This window comes from Cyanistes caeruleus, chromosome 4 (genome assembly GCF_971803275.1).
Source record: "Cyanistes caeruleus chromosome 4, bCyaCae1.hap1.1, whole genome shotgun sequence".
In the NCBI taxonomy this organism is placed as follows: Eukaryota; Metazoa; Chordata; class Aves; order Passeriformes; family Paridae; genus Cyanistes; species Cyanistes caeruleus.
In genome coordinates, this window is record NC_141704.1 from 52,075,420 (window position 1) to 52,097,375 (window position 21,956).

The 21,956-nt window shown below is 35.2% G+C and overlaps 1 protein-coding gene across 8 annotated transcripts in view; it reads right to left on the reverse strand.

Moving 5' to 3' along the window:
• ARID2 (AT-rich interaction domain 2) overlaps window positions 1-21,956 on the reverse strand; it is a 94,458-nt gene that overhangs the window by 34,788 nt on the left and 37,714 nt on the right. For 5 of the 8 annotated variants that reach the window (XM_023931131.2, XM_086884630.1, XM_086884626.1 and 2 more), the window contains 3 exons: window positions 4,903-5,036; window positions 3,946-4,164; window positions 1,064-1,131 (listed from right to left, as the gene is read on the reverse strand). In XM_023931131.2, coding sequence (XP_023786899.1) covers window positions 1,064-1,131; window positions 3,946-4,164; window positions 4,903-5,036 — 421 coding nt within the window. Of the gene's footprint in view, window positions 1-1,063; window positions 1,132-3,945; window positions 4,165-4,902; window positions 5,037-17,455; window positions 17,544-21,956 lie in introns of all 8 variants that reach the window. The other 3 variants (XM_086884627.1, XM_086884628.1, XM_086884629.1) reach the window with 1 other exon arrangement.

The window sequence follows — 21,956 nt, forward strand, 5'->3', positions numbered from 1 at the left end:
TGTATTACATTTTCAAGTCCACAGACTCACAAATACGAGAGCTTAGCTTTCTTTAAGTTTACTTAGGAAGTTTTGATTAGGGAATCTATACATTGGTATTTCAACAATACTTATCAATTAGCTAAAACTATTATGGTCTAGCTTGTTCCCAAACTGAGTTACATAAAAATAAAACAAAAGATAAATGGAGAAAGCTCCCAATAAATATTTTTCTGTAATACTGGTAAGATATTTCAGTATATGAAACAATTTCGGAATTGAGCAGAAACCTGGCTTTATAAGGAACTCAGAAGATTAACTCTTCACATTTTTCTTTAATAAAAAGCATAAGGTATCCAAATATATTTTAATCTAGCTTTCTTCTGTTTTAGCCACCTAAATCATTACCTGTAATTCAATTCAAAGAAATTGCGTATCATAGTAAATACACTGAAATATCAAATCTCTTTCAGCTATAATTCATGCTCTTATTCATCCAAAAAAGTTCATCTAGAATAAATAACCATTTTACAAAGAAACTTCTGTTCTATTTTTACTTCTTTTCACTGCTTGTACAGTAGCTCATGCCCTCTAGTGGAAAGATTAAAAAAGCCTTATTCAAATAGTTTAACTGAAACAACTGTGCAACATTGCTAACCTATTGAAGTATTTCTCATATGCTTCTTATAGAGTGGTATCCATTTTTATAATTCAGAATGTTTCTTTACTTTTACTTTTATTCTGATCATTGCAGTTTAAAACAAAATCCAAAACAGCACTGTTGCCTCTTGGTAAACACACTGCCCGATACTCCTTTTCTTCACACATATTAATGTCCTTATAAAAAGAAACATGGAAACCTTGTTCATTCTCCTATACCGTTTTTTCTTAATACACTTCTTCCTACTTATCCAAACATTTAAGACAATGGTGACATAGTTTTCTATTATATTTAAACCAAAGGAATGAAACTGAGATTAATTTTAAGGACATGTGCTAGTGTATCTTAGAATTTTCTATATTTTTAAATGATTTAACACCCACTATATGCAGTAAAAAATTATTTTTGTAATTTTTGAATTACCTTAACAAAATCTCTATCAGTTTTCTCCTTCCACTCTTCTCCAAATACAGCAGAAAATGATCCTAAAGCTTTAAGCACAAAAAGCATAATTTAGTAAAATAAAAAAATGAACATTTTTTTATAATCCATAAACTAAATTAAGATTCAAGAGCACTATAGACTCTTCTAGTGTTTCCTTTTGATCTTAAAAAATATTGCTTAAACCAGCTGAAATGTCAACTGTCATTTAATTAATAGCTATTGCAGTTTTACAGTATAAATTGGGAGTAAGGAGGCATAAAGAAAGGGCTAGTTTGGGAATCCTGTAAGAAAAAACCTCAGGGGAAACTTTTCCAGAGCTCTTTTCCAGGAGTCAAGATGACTTCTCTATTTTCACCTTCACATCAAGAACTGTCTTCCATGTACAGTGTAAGCACAAACACTACTGCAGTAGTTAAACAAATTCCCACTTATGTTTTCTAAAAAACTTAACGGTAGTAAGATTTTGACAGCATTCAATTCAAACTCAGTATTTAACCAAGACCAGTAATGGATGTTTTTGGCTGTTTGATGGTTTGATGGAGACACTACCACAGCTTCTGTAATCATCACTCCTTGAAAGCAGCTAAGACTCAGTCAATCTGATTCAAATGCTGAGTCAATCCAAAAATAAAATCTGTCTTGCAATAGTTCTGTAATGAATAACACATTTAAGTTAAACATTTTGGCTCATCATGTTTTCTTATTTTGTAAAAAGTGCTACAAATCTCAATTCCAAGACCACATCATCTTTCAATTTACAGAATCCAAACCAAGGCTTTATACAGCTCTCCAAGCTGAATATACTATATAACCCCCAAATCCCCGGGGCTGCCCCCTTATCTGCAATCCAGCTGTCATCTTGACGTTTAGGAGGGGACAGGATGGAAGCTAATGACATATTTTACCTAAAAACACTGAATTATAAATAATTACAATTACAAAATCTTAATTATAGACAAGAAAAATTTAAAATCTGTATTAAATGAAGTTGATCAGCTATTTTTTATTGCTACCTGAAATTATTGTGATAGTATTTTCATAATGCCTGAATTTACTAATTAGAGAATTCATTTAATCATGAAACCTGACAGATTCACCTTTATTATTTATACTATAAAACCATGTAAGTATTTCAAATTGAAGTTTTATGCTTCAAAAATAAATAAACATACCCCTGCTGTTTCTTTCCCCCATTTGTCCCAATTAGTCCTCCTAATGCTGCTAGGACATTTCCCTGGATTTATCCAGAAAAAGACATAATCATGTAATACAACAATGAAGTTATTCCCAGGGAATGAAAAGAGTGAGTTCATTACAGGCTCATCATTCCTCTCAGCTTCACCTCACATATTTTTCAAAAAACACAAATACAGACGAGCTATGGAATAAATCTGTTCTTCAAGTTAAGAACTCCAGAAAACACTGTCTACCCCTACAACATTCAAAAAACTCCTCAAATAGCAATGTAACACTCAAATTATTTGCAAATTCCTAAATCAATAGAAGTTTCATCAAAAGGACAGGGGAGTGATGGTAACCTCAAAAATCTAGACAGCAAGCATTCTGGAATCATATGGAGGACTTGTTTCCCTTTAGCTTCCTTTCAAATATTTTCCTTTTTAAGTTCTTGTGACTGGACTAGATGCAAACACTAAATGATCAAGGTCTAACCATATCTGAAGGACACTGAAAAATGTACAAATTAAAAGAGCAAGAGAGAAGCTGGAGGACTAATGCAATACTGGGGGGGAAGGGGGAAGCTACAAATCATTGATTGATTAATCAATGATTAAAAAAACAACTAAACCATATACAGGGTCTAACACTGGTTCTTCCCTAGAATTTTAAAACAGAACCTTTGACATACCATACTGTGTTTATGCTTACACATGCAAAGTAGATTTATTCTCAAACAAATATGATCATCAGTATTATCAGACTTCATTATGCTTGGCTGAAAAGGCTCATTTGAGCAATTTTTTAGAGCTAATTTCTGAATTTCAGTATTAAAAAACCCCAAAAACCCAAGAAACCAACCACAAAACCAAAAAACCCAACGAAATAAACCAACCAATCACAAACAAACAAAAGCAAAACAAACAAACAAACCCCCAAACAAACAAACCAAAAAACCACCAAACAACCAAAAAGCCTCAGCACATAAAGCTGGTAAATATTTCCTCCTCACCCCAAGATAAAAGCTATGCTGTTATGATTTTACAATGGTTTAGGTTAACTTATGTTTTGTTCCTCTCTTGACAGGAAGACATTAACAAGGAATAATTAGGCACGGAGGCATTTTTTTCACAATGAAAAAATCAGAAGAATCAACTCTCTTTTGAAATTTATATGCTAACACATTAAGTAATTCTGAAAATCAGGTTTAGATTTTTCTCCCTTGAATTTTATATTCTGAATTTCACTACAGTTAAATGTGTAGTGAAGTATCAGCACAAAAATGTTAGCAAGTCACTGTTTTCAGCGTACCTTTTCTTAATTTTTAGATCTGCAACTACCATTAAAAAAGAATTATGGAAAGTCAGCATGGTCCTACAAACTCAAAAGGAAACAGTAATATACTACAAGCAGATGGAAATTCTGTGCTGTAAATTCAGTATCTTGAACAATTTAATTTTACTATCAAAAAACTAATTCTTACATTTCACTAAACCATTAAATACATTTTTTAATTACCTAACTTAAAAGGTATTTGTAACATTTGATAAAACCTGTAATTGTTGACAAGGTAAAGAGAAAAACTAGATACATTACCATGAAGTAAATTATTACCATTTTAATTATCATGAGTTGTGAAAGATGCTACAACAGCATCTTTCTGTTGCAAAAATGTATATACTTACTGTCATCAAACACCCCAGCATTTGCAAGCAGTAAAGTGATGATTTTAGGGTCCTTTTCAAGCTGCATAACATGCTTGCTTTCATTTGAAAGAAGAGTACACACATTAATTGCAAAGTCCACTTCATTTGGGAGTCCAGATAACAGTGAAAGCACCAACTTATTGTAGTCATTTGGTGAGTTTAAGTCCATAGACAGCCCATAGCTTTGACGAAGATAATCTAAATTAAAAAAAAACATTTTCAGCTACACTCATTAATCTTGAAACAATACATTAAGCAATATTTTCGTAAGTAAGAATTTTGAAAAAGTTTGTTTATAAATTATTGCAGATTTTAGCAAGTTTTTATAAGATTCAACATATTTTTTGTCCAGCCAAAAAGTGGAACCCATTCCACTTTGCTGTCTACCTTTCTAATTAGGTATCACTTCCTCTGACACCTCCAGAACACAATACTACAGTATATTCTCCCAAAGAAAAGCTTATAAAACACAAGCTTTAATTAAAGCAAAATGGAATTGTAATACAATTTGAAGTGAATTTCTACACAACAAATTACATGTCTATTCCACAAAGTCCACCAGCTTCTAATTTACAGCTTAACTAATTGTAGGCTCAATTCAGGTATTTGTGGAGAAAATGAGAGATTGAAAGAAACACACTGTGAATTTTCAAGATTTTTTTTTCAAGACAAGTAACTACACAGCTCTACTAATTCGCAAGGATAATATTTGTAAAGAAGAGAAACAGCTTATGGATTTTAATATTTGTTTTGAGGTGGTTCATAGTGGAAAGATTTTTGAGTATATTAAACTAATCATTCGAGAGTCCTATAGATTTGACAGTTTTAATAATATTCAAATTTATCTACACACTATTTTTGTAACCTATCCAAAAAAAATAAAAACAAAAATGCACAGACACAAAGAAAATAGCACTATTACCCTCAAGAATTTACCTGACACGCTGTGTTGCTGGTAGTTATAGGAAGTTGGAATTGCACCAATAGGAAGTTGTGGCTTTGGATTTCCTGGTTGTACTTCATCATCCTCCTCCCCAAAATGATGGACTTTTTCATACTTTTCTAGATAACTGAAATGAAATTATAAAGAAAGTGTGTTTAGTACAGCTAAATCTTTCATTCCGAAAGCAAAACTGCCAAAGGAAGCAATCTATAGAAACATGGAGATTTACTGGAAACAATAATCAAACTGCCAAAGAACAAAACCTGAGTCAGACTGACAACAGGTGACAGAGAAAGTGTAGATTTGTGTAATTACTGCTTTAGATACCAAGTTTTTCACATTTTTCAACAATAATATTTTGATAAATTGCAACAAATTGTGCCCCTTTGTGACTAATCCTGTTTTTTCCCCAAATTAGGTTTTTCTACCCAAAATAACTCTGCAGGTGAAAGCATCATAAAAACTACTCTCTGCACATTACCAATACATATACCGAGGTCAAGTCCAGAAAAATACTTATTTCTTTTTGCCTTGTTTAAAGAGAAACTGTATACTGGGTCCTAACAACTACACAAGACTAAGAGAATTCAGGGATATCAAAAGCAGCAATTCAGGATCAGAACTTGAGAGCCATAGCTGCATCTAATAACTACTGAAAATCCCTTTGAACTCCTTAAGAAAAATAAAGCTGATATACTGTACAAAGAATGGACCTTCTGCTCAGAAGTTATATGTACAAAAAGTAAACAGCCAAGCAGCTTGGTAAATTAATTATCTCAACGACAGTTAATTTAGCATTAAAAATGTTAACTTTCAGAACTTTCTACACTCCAATATATAAAACCAACTTAAAATATTCACTGTAGCCCTAACTGTACAGTGATACGTAGTTGAAAACCCTTCCCAAATTTAAGTCAAGTTCAAAGCTGCCTAAATTTACAGATTTTAATTGTGCTGAAAAATGACAATACCAAGTCAATGAAATCATTAAAAAATTGTAAAATCAGAAAATAATTTAAAACATCTATAGTTCTCTTTCAATATGCTAAAATATTTCCTATATGAGTAAGCTTTTGTACCATTTTTGTCAGTAGACACTGAAATAATTAACTCATGGTAAATAAGAAAGATTTTAAAGAAACAGTATTCTGAGGAATATTTCACATTCATTAAATTAGTAATTATTTGATGAAATGAGGTATCAATGACCATACCATAACCATACCTTTAACGAGTTAGAAAACACGTTTTTTCTTAAGAAAAGGGCGCATTTCAGAAGAAAGGAAAGATATCAGAGCTAGAAAGGCAAATCATGCTGTACTGTTTGTATCACATGCAAATACCATTCATGTCTGACTAGAGTTCAGGATATTCTAAGTGCTACATGAACCACTGCCACACCCCCCTCCTTATTACATAAACTCTTGAGTAAGTTAAGGAGTCAGTAAAAATCTTCCCTGCATAATCATTTGCTTTTAGGGATTTTTAAAGGACTAAAAATTACACTTAAATATGGTTGCTTTTATCTTTAAACTAAAAATCCTCATTTATGTGAGTTAAGTGTATGTATCTGCAAAGAAAGTAAAACCTTCTAAAATTGTTTATAACTTTTTTTAAAGTCACAGCTCAACACTGTCCTAAAACCTAAATCCTAAATTTCCTCTTCCCATACATTTCCTTACCCTTTTATCCACTTCTTTCCTTTAGCTTACATCTTATATGCAGATGAATCAAATCTATAATCCAATCAATATTAATTAAGAGAGCCTGTCCACTTATGGTCAAGACCAAAAGGAGCAGTTCAAAGACAGCCTGATCTTCCCTTTTTCTGTCCAATCACTCACTCTTCAGAGAGCTCATTCAGAAAAGTATGAGGATTCTACACTGGCTTTCCAGTCATTTTTCAAACAGAGCAGGGGTCAGATGAATACTAGATCTGGTGCAGAGGAAAACAGCAGGTTCCTATAGCCATGGATGCCACATGCATCATTTCTATACTGCCAGAAGCTACACTGCCGTAGCTTGTATAATAAACACTGGGGCTAGAGCTAATTTCCTCATATTTGTTGGTTTGAGTCAAAGCTTGAGCTTAGAACAGTTTCATTATTGTAAGAAAATTTCATAAAAACATTTAATAAGATGAAATAAAAATCCCTATACAGAAACATGTATGGTACTCAAAATACAATCTGCGAATTATTGTGGACTTGTCCATTCCACCAAGACTGAATAGCTACTTAAGCACTTTAAAAAAAAGCTGTATATATCATAAAATAATTTGTGTTGTTCCATAGTGTTATATGAAACATATATACTTAACCTTATGCTTTTTATTAAAGCCGTGTCCCAGTCAAGCTCAACAATATGAATATCCTAGATGTTCTCCTCTGGTAATATCTACTTTATTAAAATGTGTTAAAACAGTTCCACTGAACACAGAAAATCTCAAAGTTCAAAAACCTACTTCCTTTCTTCCCTCTCTGAAAAAGATTTTGGTATATATTAAAACACCTCTGCAAACTAAAATGGTCATCATTTGTTCAGTGTTGACAACTGCCACAAAGTTTTCACTAATGTCTTATTAAGCATTTCACAGAAAATCGGGATTCAAGTTACCTTTAAGTGAGGAATTCATTTTTCCCTATGCCAATGCATGGATCAACTTCACTTTACTAAATTCTGAGCTCTTTATGTTGTTATTCAACTTACTGAGGTTCCACCACTTCAAAGAACAATCCTCCTTTCTTATCTCACCCCAAACTATCAAGTTTGCCAAGGAAAAGTCAAAATGAAACAAAATAAAGTCCTCAGCAATCCCAAACCATCAGTTACTAAGGTTAAACCCCACCTTCCTCTCACCCCAAAAAAACCCCAAACCTCAAACCAAGTAAAATTCCCCACCTCTAACACTATTGGGGAACAATAGTTCCCTACCTCTAACACATCTCTTTAACAGCACTGTAATACTAAATTTCAACTATAATAACTAGATGGTAATAGACTCTTCAGTACCATTCTTTTATGCTACGTAAGTACCAACTGTTTACAGACAGCTGTACAACCTCAATCCTCTAAACATTCCTTTTATTTCATGCAGAGAGAATGCATGACCTGGAATTTCAGTGTAGAGAAGAAGTTGATTTGCAAATTAGCTTGTACATGAGCTTTACTAGTCTTAAATTCTAATCTCAACAGTCTGTCATACAGCTACTATGCAAACGGCAGAACCGTTTAGCATAAACACATGTCTTGCTCTAAAAATACAAGAAATTTAAAAATAATAAACAGAGCTCTTTTATTACTTAAAACCAGTTGTGCAAATGCTCATATGTGATAAAAAATTTGCTAAGGCTAATTTCATGTTTCAAAACAGCTTGGATCTGTAGTTATAGGCTAGAAAGGTATACTTTGATCACAGAAAAAGGTTTTCAGGAATTCAAAACGCTTCCTTTATTTCACAAAGTCACAGGTAGTATACAACAACAGCAACAATCTTCTAAACTTGTCTTTTGCTTTCTGAAATTTCTGCAACTGAATTTCTGCAACTGAACAATTACGTACCAGCAAAGAAAGATGCAGCTAGTATGTTGTCTTAGGTTGCAGTGCAAGATGTAACCAGAAGTATGTATTCTATTACCACCTGTTAAAACCAGGCAGTGGAGTTTTCTTTACCTCTTCCATGACCCATCCTCCCTCCAGGGGGATATCTTCTGTTAATGGGCCATTGAGTCTCACCGCATGACTGATAAAATGACATCATCCCGCTGTGGGATGCTCCACCCAGGGGGAGGAGCCAAGCATTCCTACCTGGATATAATCTGAGACTTGGAACACCACAGCAGCCTTTCTCCACTGGATTCCCAGGGGAGAGACCAGACCCATCTACACCACCACTGGACCTTCAGAGAAAAACTACAGCATCACTGCTTCAGTAGAACCACAGCTGTCACTCCAGGAGGACTGCAGCCACCATTTAATCAGACTGCTACCAACACCCTGACCAACGGGGTGTCAGGCTGTGTTCCAACTCTGTCAGTTTTTTTTTGTACTACCACATTTTATTTTAATTTTCCTATTATGTTGTAGGTTTTTTTAAAAAAATTATACATACTAGTAAAGAACCGTTATTCCTACTCCCATATCTTTGCCTGAGAGCCCTTTAATTTCAAAAATATAATAATTTGGAGGGAGGGGGATTTACATTTTCCATTTCAAGGGAGGGTCCTGCCTTCCTTAGCAGACACCTGTTTTTTCAAAACAAGACTTATGTACCAAAAAGAATTAAAGCAACTAACTAAATGAAAGACCAGAATTAAACTACAAATGAAACAAATGTATATGTTTAAATAAAGTCTTAAAAAAAGCCCACTAATTAAGTACTATGTCGAAGTCCTGGTGAAGATGGAAGAATAAGGAAAACTGCCTTCTGTACACATGTGGAAAGATGCTTCACACTGTTAGCATGGCACCCTGAACTGGTGTTACCCACTGGACACATGAACCAAAATACTCAAGAAACTGAAATGCAATGAAACCCATTTACAGCCACTTCTGGCCTTTCAGCTTGGATCACTCCTATGTTGAGACGTTTAACTTAAATTAAGAAATAAATGGAACAATAAATAAATTTTTAAAAAGCTACAAACCCCAAACAAAACCAACACCCCCACCAATCCCCCAAAACAACAAAAACCACACAAACACACACCTCTAGTGAATAGCCAGAACATCAGGATACGCCAAGTATTGAAAAATAGTAAAATAGATGGGCAACCAGAGACAGACGTGCAGACTGGCTACTTTTTGAAGAGCAAGTGACTTCAATGTTTTCTGAAAACTTGATTACTTTAAAGATCTCTTGATTTGGAAATCAAAACATCATATCTCTTTGAAAATCAAATTAATATTTTACACATTCTGTTCCTCTGACAGCAATAAGTCACTTTGTTCCATTCAATTCTGTGAGAAAAAAGTTCTATGAAGATGAGTAGTATTTTTGTCCATGAAAAAATATTATTTAGTAACTCCACAGGTTTTTATCAGCCTAGTGATCTTTAGGCTTTCAGGTATTTGGGAAAAAATACTAACAAAAAGAAGCCTACACTAGGTACATCTAGGGCATGTATAATTCACTATAAACAATAGCCCTGAATGGGCTTAGAGTATACTAGAAACTGGTTCATGTAACAGTATAAAACATCTGGCTCATTTTTACCAGGACACAATAAATGTGCAGAATATATATTAAGCAAATGTCTGGCAAAACACGACATGTTCAGACATGAACTATCAGTTCCCTCCTCATCTTTGTATTCAGCTGAAGAGCAAGCAGGTACCATTTCTACAACAGCTCTCCACCTCACCTTTCTTGAAACTATCTTTCTACACAGCATTACTAGTGGAGGACTGACAACATAACCTTGCACCACTTCTGTTTGCATGAACACTGCCCATTATGATGCAAGACAGACACGCTCTTCCTGCTCATTCACTTTTACTCCCTCTCCCTTTTTGCAATACTGTTAACAACAACATCCTAGATAATAATGAGACAAAATCCTGACTGTAAGAAGGATTTCACACTATTGAATATTCCAATTTGTATTATCTTAAGTGAGAATCATTGCATGTCTCTCTTTGCCCCTAATTCAACATGACTCTTGCTCTACACCCCAGGACTAAGGAACTCATGACAACTCACAAACTTGTGGTGCCAATCAAAAGCTGCAACCTTTTCAAAAATCATCTTTATCAGAAAATCCATTGCAGTCGTATAGCTTGAATCTGTGCCTGGTACATTTACTTGAAAATCCAATCAATTTACAAAGCCTAATAGCAGGCAGTATTTTAATCCCATAGAAGGCTGTTTCTCAGCAGGTACAAAGCATTTAAACTTGTGTGCTACTGCTGGCACACAAAGTAAAGACTGGTGCCACACACTGCAATGAAACTCCTGCTCAGAACTTAACAAAGCTGTTGCTGCATCTGCCTGAAATAATGTACCACTCATTTACTCATCTCATAGCTGTTCACTTACTAAATTCCTGTCCCAAGAATTATTCCAAGTAGTTTCTGAAAATGGCAAACACAACAACCTGCTACAAGGCTCTGCTTAAACTTTTAGTGTACATCAACAAACTGCCTCAAATTTGATTTAATGTCTGAGTGCTTTGCCAGTGTCATCAGCAATCTTTTTGTGTTGTTTTTCTGGGTTTTTTCCCCCTGGCCCTGAGGGCACCACAAATTCCAATTCAACAGTTAAACCAAATTATTGTCAGAACTGATGCTTGCAGCTAAATCCTTCAAAAACATTTGCATTTTCCATCTTCACCTCATCTATCTCAGAAACTATCTTACATAAGGCTTCCAGTGAAACACTGCACACGTGTTTCTCAACATTATTTGTTTGATTTCTGGTTTATTGTGACCACCTAATAGGACAGGCTGACAAATCAAGACTCTTAATGCTGTACTTGGCCAGCCTGCCAGATGAATACAATGTCCAATGGCTGTGCTTTTCAAACACCTGGTGGAGTGTACCACAATGCATGCAGGATACTGTACCAACCAGCCTGTGCTGCATGTTTGGAATCAGGTCCCATGTGGGCCAATCAGACCATACACAACATCCAGCCTCCACCCTGACAGATTCTGTTACACTTCAGGAGAACTCTGAGCGAACTCAGAAGGCCCTGTGAAGATTAAACAACTCAAGCCCCTTAGACATAATCACATACAAATTATAATTGCATTTAAATATGTTAAACTTCTGTACCACATTTTGTAACCCAAGACTACATGATAGATGGTCCAACTTACAGCTTGGTTGAAATTTGGTTATAAAATTCTTATCCTACCAAGAAACCTTTGCAAACAGAGGAAACCCAAATATATGCCTTCATGAAGTTCTGAATCTTTTCTATTGCAATTTTCATTAATCTTTGTTGGAAGAGGTGTAAAAGCTATGAGCATCAGCAACCCTCCAAGTTTCACTTTGTTAGACATTACAAGAAGAAAAAGTCTCAATGCTTTGAAGAAAAAATAAATAATTCAAGTCAATGAAAATACCCTGTTAGTATCTATAGGAACACCAAGAGGAAAGAAATTAAGACACTATTTTATGTTTTCATACTAATAATGCTCTAGCTTAGAAGGGAAATAATAAAAGATATGTGACAGCTGACTAAAGTGCTTATGCTGGAGTGCAGTTCCAGAAGACTGAGGCTGCTGGAGGATGACATCAATCTCTGAATAAAACCCCCAGCAATCCCAACAGATTCTAGATAATCACACATGTATGTAAGCTTGTCTTAATTTATTTTTCAACTTTATTTAAATGGAATCTACTTATGATCCACAGCTGTGGTGCAAAATTCTACTTTACAATACTTTTACAGGACTAACTCTTCTACTGCATTCTCACTGCTTCCCAAAAATAATTCAAATCCAGCATCACCTCTTACAGGTTCAGTGGCTGCTTCATCAGACCTGCTGGGCTCCACATCCAGGAATATCTGAGCTGTACAATTACTAACAGTATTAATTCTCCAGTCTTTATCTTTTCAACAAAGGCAATTCCCAGACGTATTCCTCTTAGTAATACTACAGTCACTCTGTTTCCATCTAGGATGACAGCTCATCAAATCTCAAGTATAATTGCAGTCTGAGTTTAGCTCTTGAAGCAAAACATCAGAACCCTCTAGATTTGTTATTATCTCCATCACATTTTCACAAATTCTTGAAAAACCCCAAACTTAATCTATTTTGAGAAATAATCTACAGTACTGTCTAGATTTCTCCACAAGAGTAACTGAATGGCAAAGATACACTAATACAGACAGTATCACAAGTTAGGAACTCCTGTAGGCCCATGCAGGAAATTCTAACTAAGCATTGTGCAGGTGTGCTCATAGCACAGTCACAACATACTATTGCCCACACCAGCCACCTCATTGCAGACCATCACTGAAATCTCAAATACCAACACATTATGTAACCCACTATAACAATTTCAAGTATTCATGTATCCACTGCAAAGCTGGCAGCAATACAAATTAATGTCTCTACCCTGTAATATGTATTGTGACAGTAGTAATAAAATTTTCAACTAAATACAGCTTCTGACATAGCATTAGTTATAAATAGCATGTCTTGTAAAGCAGTCTGCACAGAATGCAAAAACTTGCCTTCAGTGAACACTATATAGGTCACTAAGTGAAGTATCAAGGTAAATACTAAAATAAAAATAATTTGTCTCTGTGGATTCCTTCACAAACATGTCCTAGGACTGGGCGGTGTTTTGCCAACAGATGTACTTATCTAAGTGTATTAAACAGAATTGTGTATATATATATGTTATACCACATACTTACTTTAATCAAAAATCAGAACAAAGTTATCATTCCTATACAATGTGGTAACTTAGCGCATATTTTAAAGATGGGGGTTTCCATTATGAAACAGTGGCTTATATTTTGTCAAATACCAAAGCTAACAATCTATTAAATACTCCCAAGATGAGAATCAAGCAAAAGCACACTGAACATATTATAGACCTTGAACAACAGAGATTAATGACCACATATTCCAGAAGTATTTCCTGAGACAAGCAACAACAAATATGAAGACATTTTAATGCAAATACTCAGGTACATATTTAACATATATTGTGTATGAAGTTGTGTAACTTCCATAACCGTGAACATGAAAAGCTGTTAAACTGGTCTATATAAGTAACCTACAAATATTTCATTACTCTATGAAGAAAACTACACATATTATAAACAAGTATAGCTTAATTTGACTATTACGTCTCTTAAAACTTAACTATTATGAAATTTAAGTTGTGGAAATACTTTTTTGGTGTGTGGGTGTGCACAAAATACAATTACTTTTTTTTTTGTGTGGTAGCACAAAAGAAAACAAAGGAAGAAACACTTGCTAGAGCAACACAATCAGAGAACAAACTGAAGAGCTGTTCTCACTAGACAGAAAATTTCTACAGCAATTCTGTCTTAGGTCTTTTTCCCAAATTCAGGATGCAAGCTGGCCTTGTAGCACATATGATTAATAAAGTGATTCCCTGTTTTTTTAGTTTTCACAGTTTCATTATCAAATATGCAAATAGAGCTAGTGTTTTTCCACAAGAACAGTTTACTTTCAGACTTGCAGGGACTTCATTACTGTTTTCAGAGAAACCTGACTCGGGGATTTTCTATGCAGGGAGCAAATTCTCTAATTTTGTACTAAGCATTACACTGAAGTTATTTTCACAACAATAATGCCCTGAATTTATCCCATCAAGAATTCCCAGTTCTCTGACTTTCTCTCAAACCATTATAAATAACACAGCTCGCTATATTATCACAGATGGTAATAGCCACTTACCTTGTCTCACCTATGCAGAATAAATTTATCCTACAAAGGCATAATCTGGCAAAATACCACAACACATGAGCACATCCCATGCTTACAGTTACAATTACACACTTGCTCAGAACACTCAAACTGGAATCTGGCTCATCTGCAAAGACTTGCAAATACTTATCTTGCACATTTTTGAAATTTAGGAATATTATACACTTTTCAAACTACATTAATAAGAAAAAATACTCTTTGAACTTAAGAAAATATTAGAATTATTAAAAATTTGTAACACATTTTAAAATATTTATTTTTTAAAAATAATTGAAAATATTAAAAGTTTGTAACACCTCATTTGTGGATTTCACTGTAGGTACGCTAACAGAAATGCTGCTTATGGATATTAATCAAACACTACTGACAAAAAACATGTCAGCTGTTTCCAGAAGAAGGTGTGGAAGTCCAGACTATACACAGTCAAAATACTATCTTAATTATTGGAAAATGGCCCTTTCCCCCTGGCCTATTATTAAGCCATACTCTTTGCTACATTCTGGCAGTGCTTTGACAAGAAGGGCCAATAGGTTCCTGTAGAAAGCCTGGTAATTAGAAGGATATTATACAAGAGCACAGCACAAACAGCAGCCTAGAAATAGCTTTTCTAGATTTTGGCAATTGCTCTTGCCACCATGGTAAACATTTCCACAATACTTCTTTCAGTGTTATTCAACAGTTATTAAAAAAACCCCAGAACCATAAAACATAGAATAAAAATACAGAATTTACCGATTCCTAATGTTTGTAGTTTGTTTCTTAAATTCATTGAATCTACAAGCATTTATTAAAAACTTATTGCCATGTCATTTCTTCACCTCACAAAGCTATCTGTAATTTCACCATTACTTTCTGCACAGATTTGGCAACTTTAACAGTTGCAGCTTTCTGCCTTCAGCACAAACCAGTCTTTTTCTGCAATTAAATTTATTTACAATTTCTCTGCCAAACTATATTCCACGCTCTGATCACATAATCAGAGTACATGTACTAGTTTACATGTCCTTATTTATGTGGTAAATCAAACAAAAATATGAACATTCATTAATTTGTTGAACACTCTACCAGATAAATCAAATATTCACGAAAAAAAATAAGAATGGAATAAAAAAAAAGAACTGAATAAGAGGGATTCTGGGATGTGCTGGGATTCTACACACTAGGAACATAAACTCTTTAAGGTCCAAGTAGAGAGGAAAAAAATGCCTTGGGAACAAGTACCTGTCTCAAAATCCTCCCAGAAATCAGTTTGTAAAAACGAATGCAATTGGACCTTCATAAAAACACTCAACCTAAAAATATGCTAAAATATGCTAAAAGTATGCTTCAAATAAATACAAACCTACCCACACAGAAAGTAAAATAATAATAATAATAATAATAATGACTATTTTTACACTTTTTGATCACCTAACAATACGCAGTTATATGATTTGAAGAATCCCAGTGCATTCTGAGAATGCAGCCAAGTCCAAATTTAGAAATGATGATAAAGAGGTAACATATTGATTTAGCTGTCTAAAGTTGTAGAGGTTACACATCTATACCAGTAAAATCAACAGTGCTGTGAGCATTCCTGTGCATGGAAATGAACTGCCTGTACCACTAAACCATTAAAAAAGTGCCAGAAACAACTTCTGTCTAGACCTATTAGCATTCTTTCAAGCAATCTGAAGGCATTCAGAGACCCATCCTTAGTAAGGGGACCACTCCCAGAAGTAACTTTGGATATAACTACCCTGTTTTGGGGCTAGGACTATGGATGTGAGCCATGTTATGTTGATTAGCCTCAGACACACTTAATTCACTAATATAGATACAACCAGAGAATTACTGAATGCTACACAGATGGCCTCTAGCTTAACACTAATTCTGATAAAGCACGAGGAAAGCAGAATGACAGATCCTTCGAAAACCATTTTAGAATAACCAACACAATAATCATGAAGAATTTATAAGCATTTTCTTTCTGCTTCTTATAATTGTAATGTAAAGCCCTTAGAACTTACACAAAGATAAAAGAAAGACAACAAATGGGCATGATGAATACAGATAAAGCCCAGAGATCAGATTTCCTGTTGGAAAATATCCATCTCAGTCACTGAAGATAATCATTGCAAATTGCTTTAAAGGCAGAAGGAAGAGAATTTTGGAGTATTAGAATGAAAAAAAAAATAAACCAACAGCTCTACTTTTAACAAATTACAAATCTAACAAATTACTCGAGGAGAATGCTGTTGTGAAATACATAATAAAATCACTCAAACTCTAATCTTATATAAAACAGATACAGATACTAAAAATGTGTTGAGCATATTGGAAGAAAAATTATTCTTTTATAGGAAGGCTAGAAAGAAAACACCTCAGTATCAACTGTATTCAGATATTAAGTACCAGAAAATGCCTGGAGTATGTACAGTCCCTGCTGGTGGTCTGGGGTTTAGAAGAGATAAAACCTGATCCTCCACTGTGGATTAACCAGCCTTTTCAAATACTGCGTAAACCCAGTAAGGCTTATTGTATTTCTAGTATTTTGAATGGAAATAACTTCTGGGAAGATAAATGCTGTGTAATTAATATACTGTGTACCTTTTCAAGAGACACAGGGTAGGGACTTCTAAGACTGAAGAAAGTTCATTATGGAAAGCAACAAAGTCACATGGTGCTTGTATCAAGCAGTATATGGGCAAGCAAACAAACATTTTCCTAAATAATCATCCAGATGTTATCCTTTCTTACCTCAGAGCCTTCTACACTGTACATAAATTTGAATACTTCTAAAGGCTACCACCAGCCTGGCTTTGAGCAACTTGCTCTAATGAAAGATGTCCCTGACTATGGCAAGTGGGTATGTGTGCTATGGACTATATGGTCTTTAAACTCAAAGCATTCTATGATTCTGCATTATTACAGCGTATAGTGGCTGGATTTTCTATCTACATTTCCTCTACTTGTCCTTTTGACTTTTAGAGTGTATAATATCTCATTAAAACAATCAGGTTTTTTTAAAACCTAGCTATAAATTCAAAACTGTACTTCCACAAAAGAAGATACTTAAGTTTCCAGCTAAGACCAGCATATGGTGCTAATCTCTTTCTTTAAGTACTCAATATTCTGAAACCAGGCTACCTCAGTGTCACATTCTGAATCTCTGGATACATTCTGAAGATTCTTCTTCAGACCAGTGCAATCTTCTACGACGAGGCAGAGCTCATTTCTACAAAAGAGCAAACCTTCTCAGCAATAAATTTCAAACAAGAAACTAAAAATAAATCTTCTGTATTTCCTGCTCACATGTAACAGCCATGCTTTGCAACAGATGGGGGAGAGTAAATCCTTAAGTAGCATAGAAAGCATTAAGCCAGTGACAACATTCAATCCCCTGGAAACACTGTGACACAAGGAACAAACCACATAAAAAAATTTTCTTTAAGAACTACCTTAAGACGATCAGTGAACAGTTGAGTTTTAAATTGTTCGCTACTGTTTTATGAAGTTACCTAACAGTTGAAATAAACTGGCTGATATTGTACTGTCATCAACAATGTATTTACAAGATTCCTTGTAAATACAAGTTAGCAGGCTGTAGAGGGAGCAGTACCTGCCAGCTGATGAGGGACAATGGTAATCCAGGACATCCTGAACTGCTGATGTCAGATCCCAAAGTAGTTTAACAGTCATTTCTCCTGACAGTCTGAAATCCATGTCTTACAGAAGATGTGCTGCACTGAGCTCGACCACTATGAATATGGAATAGAGCCCCTATCCAGTTTTTGCATCACTTGTGCAAGTTGCCCTCTGTCTTCACCACCAAATATGCAACTGAGCTTGTCTGGTAGTTTGGATGGTGTTATGTTTATCGTGTCTTTGTTTTTTTATGGACCAGAAGCTTCAATTCATGCCCCAAATAATATGAATATTTCTTCTGGGTAGCTTCCTTTGGGAAAGATATGGAAAGCATTATTAAGTATTATTAAAAGTTTTAAGCTTCTGGGAGCAGGGGCATACCAGATGAATTATAACAAACTTCTACAAGATAGACAAGCAACTAACTACATTTCTGGGCAGCTAGTTTTTATAACACATGCATGATTTAAAAACAACATACTGTGTCCACTACAGAAAATAGACTGCTTTTAAAAAGAAAATATAAGTACCTTTAGAATTGTGTACATCAGGTTGCATTCTATAAACATAATTGCACAAGTATTTTGTCATGCTATAGGAAGACATAGAAGGAATCTGAAAAGATGAAAAAAGTTGAAGAAAGGGGTTTAAGGGGTAAAAACCAGTGAGATATCATGGAAGGAGGACATTGATTTAGGAGCTAAAGTAGACACTGGGAGAACTCTAAACTCTCTCTTTAATGCACTAGGCTTATAACAAGGGTGAAAGAACACCCAGAAAACAAATCAGAATTAAATTTCTCAAAGTGAGAAAACTAATTTAAAAAAATTTAGCGAATCGGATCCTGCATGAGGATAAAGCACATGCCAGCCAAAGAGCAGAGGACAAGGATTTGGGAACAATCTTCTCATAGCGTGCACAGTGGCAGGGAAGGGAGGCCACACTGGCTGTGTGGCCAGCTGCAATGTGCCTGACCCTGTCAGAAAGCACAGACAGAACTTTTCATATGGTACAGATTAAGAGGAGGTGAAGGAGAAATTAAATTACATTTACTTTCAAGGTAAACAGGGGAAGATTATAAATTTAACAGATGAAGTGGAGGAGGCTGGAGAAAAAACCTGTTAATTTCCCTCCCAGCTGCTTAAAGTTACTATAAATGGCATAATAGAATAGTCAGGTGAAGGTGAGCACCGTATTTCTGGCTTCCTTCCCCAACCCTCTTAGTGACTGCTCTCTAAACATTAAGAGCTAGTTCTATTTCACTATAAAAATTGTGAAGACAGGGAAAAGAACACAAAACAAATAAACCAGCAGTAATATCAAAACCATGCTTTGGCATAGGCCAACTCATTTTGTATAGGTGATTCTGATTTTAAGTGGCATCTGTAAAAAGAGGACAATGATATGAAGTAATATACACAGGGCCTAAAAGAGCTAGATACTGCTCAACTAGAGTAGCTTACTGGACATAAATCTATATGATAAAAATGTCTCATCAAATGAGCCTCCAAATCTTTTCAGGTTTGGAAAGCTACTAAAAAGACCGATAGCAAAAACTGAGGTTTACAATTACTCCAAGTAGCTTTAATCAAATCTCATGCCCTTCTAGACTATCAAATTTTGTAAAATCAAACGCATACAGCTTTACAAGTGCCTTTTCAGCAGCAGTATCCCTGTAAGCAGTTGCTCATCTTTGCCAGGATTTCTGTCATGCCTTCACTCTCCCTGCAGAGTCTTCTGCCACATGGCATCATAAGAATTTACATATTGAACGTGATCAAGCTAAGAAACTTCTGATTTGTTTAAAACAATTACTAGGGAGCAATAGAACATCTGCCAGGATAGTCCCTCTATACTCTATATATAAGGTGGGAGGAAGGCAAAAGGATTGTTGGAAACCTTTCTTCAGCTTCCTGTCTATGACTGCAAGATTGTATTATCCTTGAGATGTTTTTTTAAGTGAAATAACTGAAAAATTTCAAATGTAAATACGATGAAAAGATATATCATTTCAGGTTTGCAACTGCTGACCAAAATTAGGAAATTATAAAAGACAACTTCAGTAATTTCATGATGCAACATAAAACCCTGTTAGAGTAGTGATAACATCATCCCTGCACTGTCGCTTCCTATGGGATGAGCATGAGCAGTATGAAACAGCACATGAAGAGCCCTAAAACGGCTGTTGTTTTACTTTTAGCTATGTATACATCAAAATGATGCAATATTATGAAATATTGATATCCATTAAAAAAACAAACAGGGAACAACAGAAAGGCAAATTTCAGTTGTTATTTTATTAAGGCATCAGTGAAACAACTTTAATTTTGTGAGGAAAAATCATGTCAAAAAGAAGCACAAGTAATAACTATACTTTTGACTAGAAGTGAAAGAAAGATGTAAAATATGGTATGCTATTGTAACATACAGTCAAATGCAATTACTAGAGTGCTTCAAATTTGTCTGACCTCACACTGGGTAGGACAAAAAAAAGCCTATGACTAATAGCCTGTGGCTAATCTAGTACAAAGGGACTATGGCTAGCTAATTAGCCCTTTCACGAACAAAAAGATAAGGAATAACCTGAATTCTGTAAAAAGTTTTAATTACAAGCATGCCATAGAATTCAGTCCCCACCATGAAAGTAAACTGAGGATGTAATTTCTATATCATCCACATTTCTCCAAAGCATCAAATTTCTTTTTATTACCAGATCACTATCCCTAGAAATCCATGGAATTAGAAATCCAACAACTTCAGACTTGTCTATGCTGCAACCATATTAACCCTTTCTTAAGCAGAGTTTTAAACTGTGATATTTAGCAGGCATCAAGGTGTGATATAGCATTAGGCACATTGCACCTTAACACACAAAAGTACACTTGTCAGATATTGACATAAGTTTTATCCTTAGACCGAGCAAACTAACACAAGGTGCTGACAGACTTGTAGCTGCAGATAAAAATCAGCCAACTGAAGCCACCACCACCCAGCTGCTTGCCCCTCCCTGCTGACAAAGTGGCTGCTCTCAAAGGCATCTGATGCACCCCTGAATCAGCTCATGAATCACTGATGCTTTCAGCTGTGTATTTAGATGTGTGAAGCACAGACAATTTTACCTGAAAACAGTTAGATGGCTCCAGAGCTTATTCATACACACATGACATCACCATTTGGAAAGTGGGACAAATGTAACGTAATACCTCATAACAGTAACAGCTTGAGCCAGATGATTTCTATTACTATGTGGCTGCCAAAACCAATAGCCTCCACTATTGGCTCAGAACAGGCCCTACCAGCACTCATTCGAACACTGTGCAAGTGACACAGTTTGGGTTTATGCAGACTACATGTTATACCACACATTTCTTGTGTGACCTTGTGGACTACTTAGTATACTACTACTTGAAAAGTTTTCTGAACAAGCATAAAACTAATTCATGAAATATCAGCTGCAGAGAGAGTGTAGCCAGCTTGCCTTCTCCAGTTCCATCACTTAAAATTTCTACTACAGTTTTATCCTATGGAGTCAAGAAACAACAGATACAGCTGTAGTTTCTTACAAAGTTCCTTCCTTGAGCCAGAGGTTTTTCCAAACAGGAAGTGCCACAGCCTCGCAGGGATGTCTGTACTCCTGCTGCAGAGGCACAGCCTTCATCTGATCAGCCAGGCTGCCCACACAGTAATTAAAGTACACAGATGTGGAGGCAAAGCATGAGCTAATTCGGCACAGACTTCTTCTGTATCAACAAATTCAGGAGGGGGCAGGGTAGGAGCTCTTATTTTCCACCTTACCATGTCTGCAAATCTATACAAAGATTTGCACCAGCAACCTACACAATAATGCACCCTGGACTATGGCACTGGCAAGAGAGGGAGGAGTAGGATGACAAGCCATCCAGCTTACAATTTTTCAATTTGCACCGTTACGTTCCAATCTAAATTTTTCAAATAACATTAGGTGACACGTGCTTACACTGGCTTTGGCTGTTACTGAGGGATG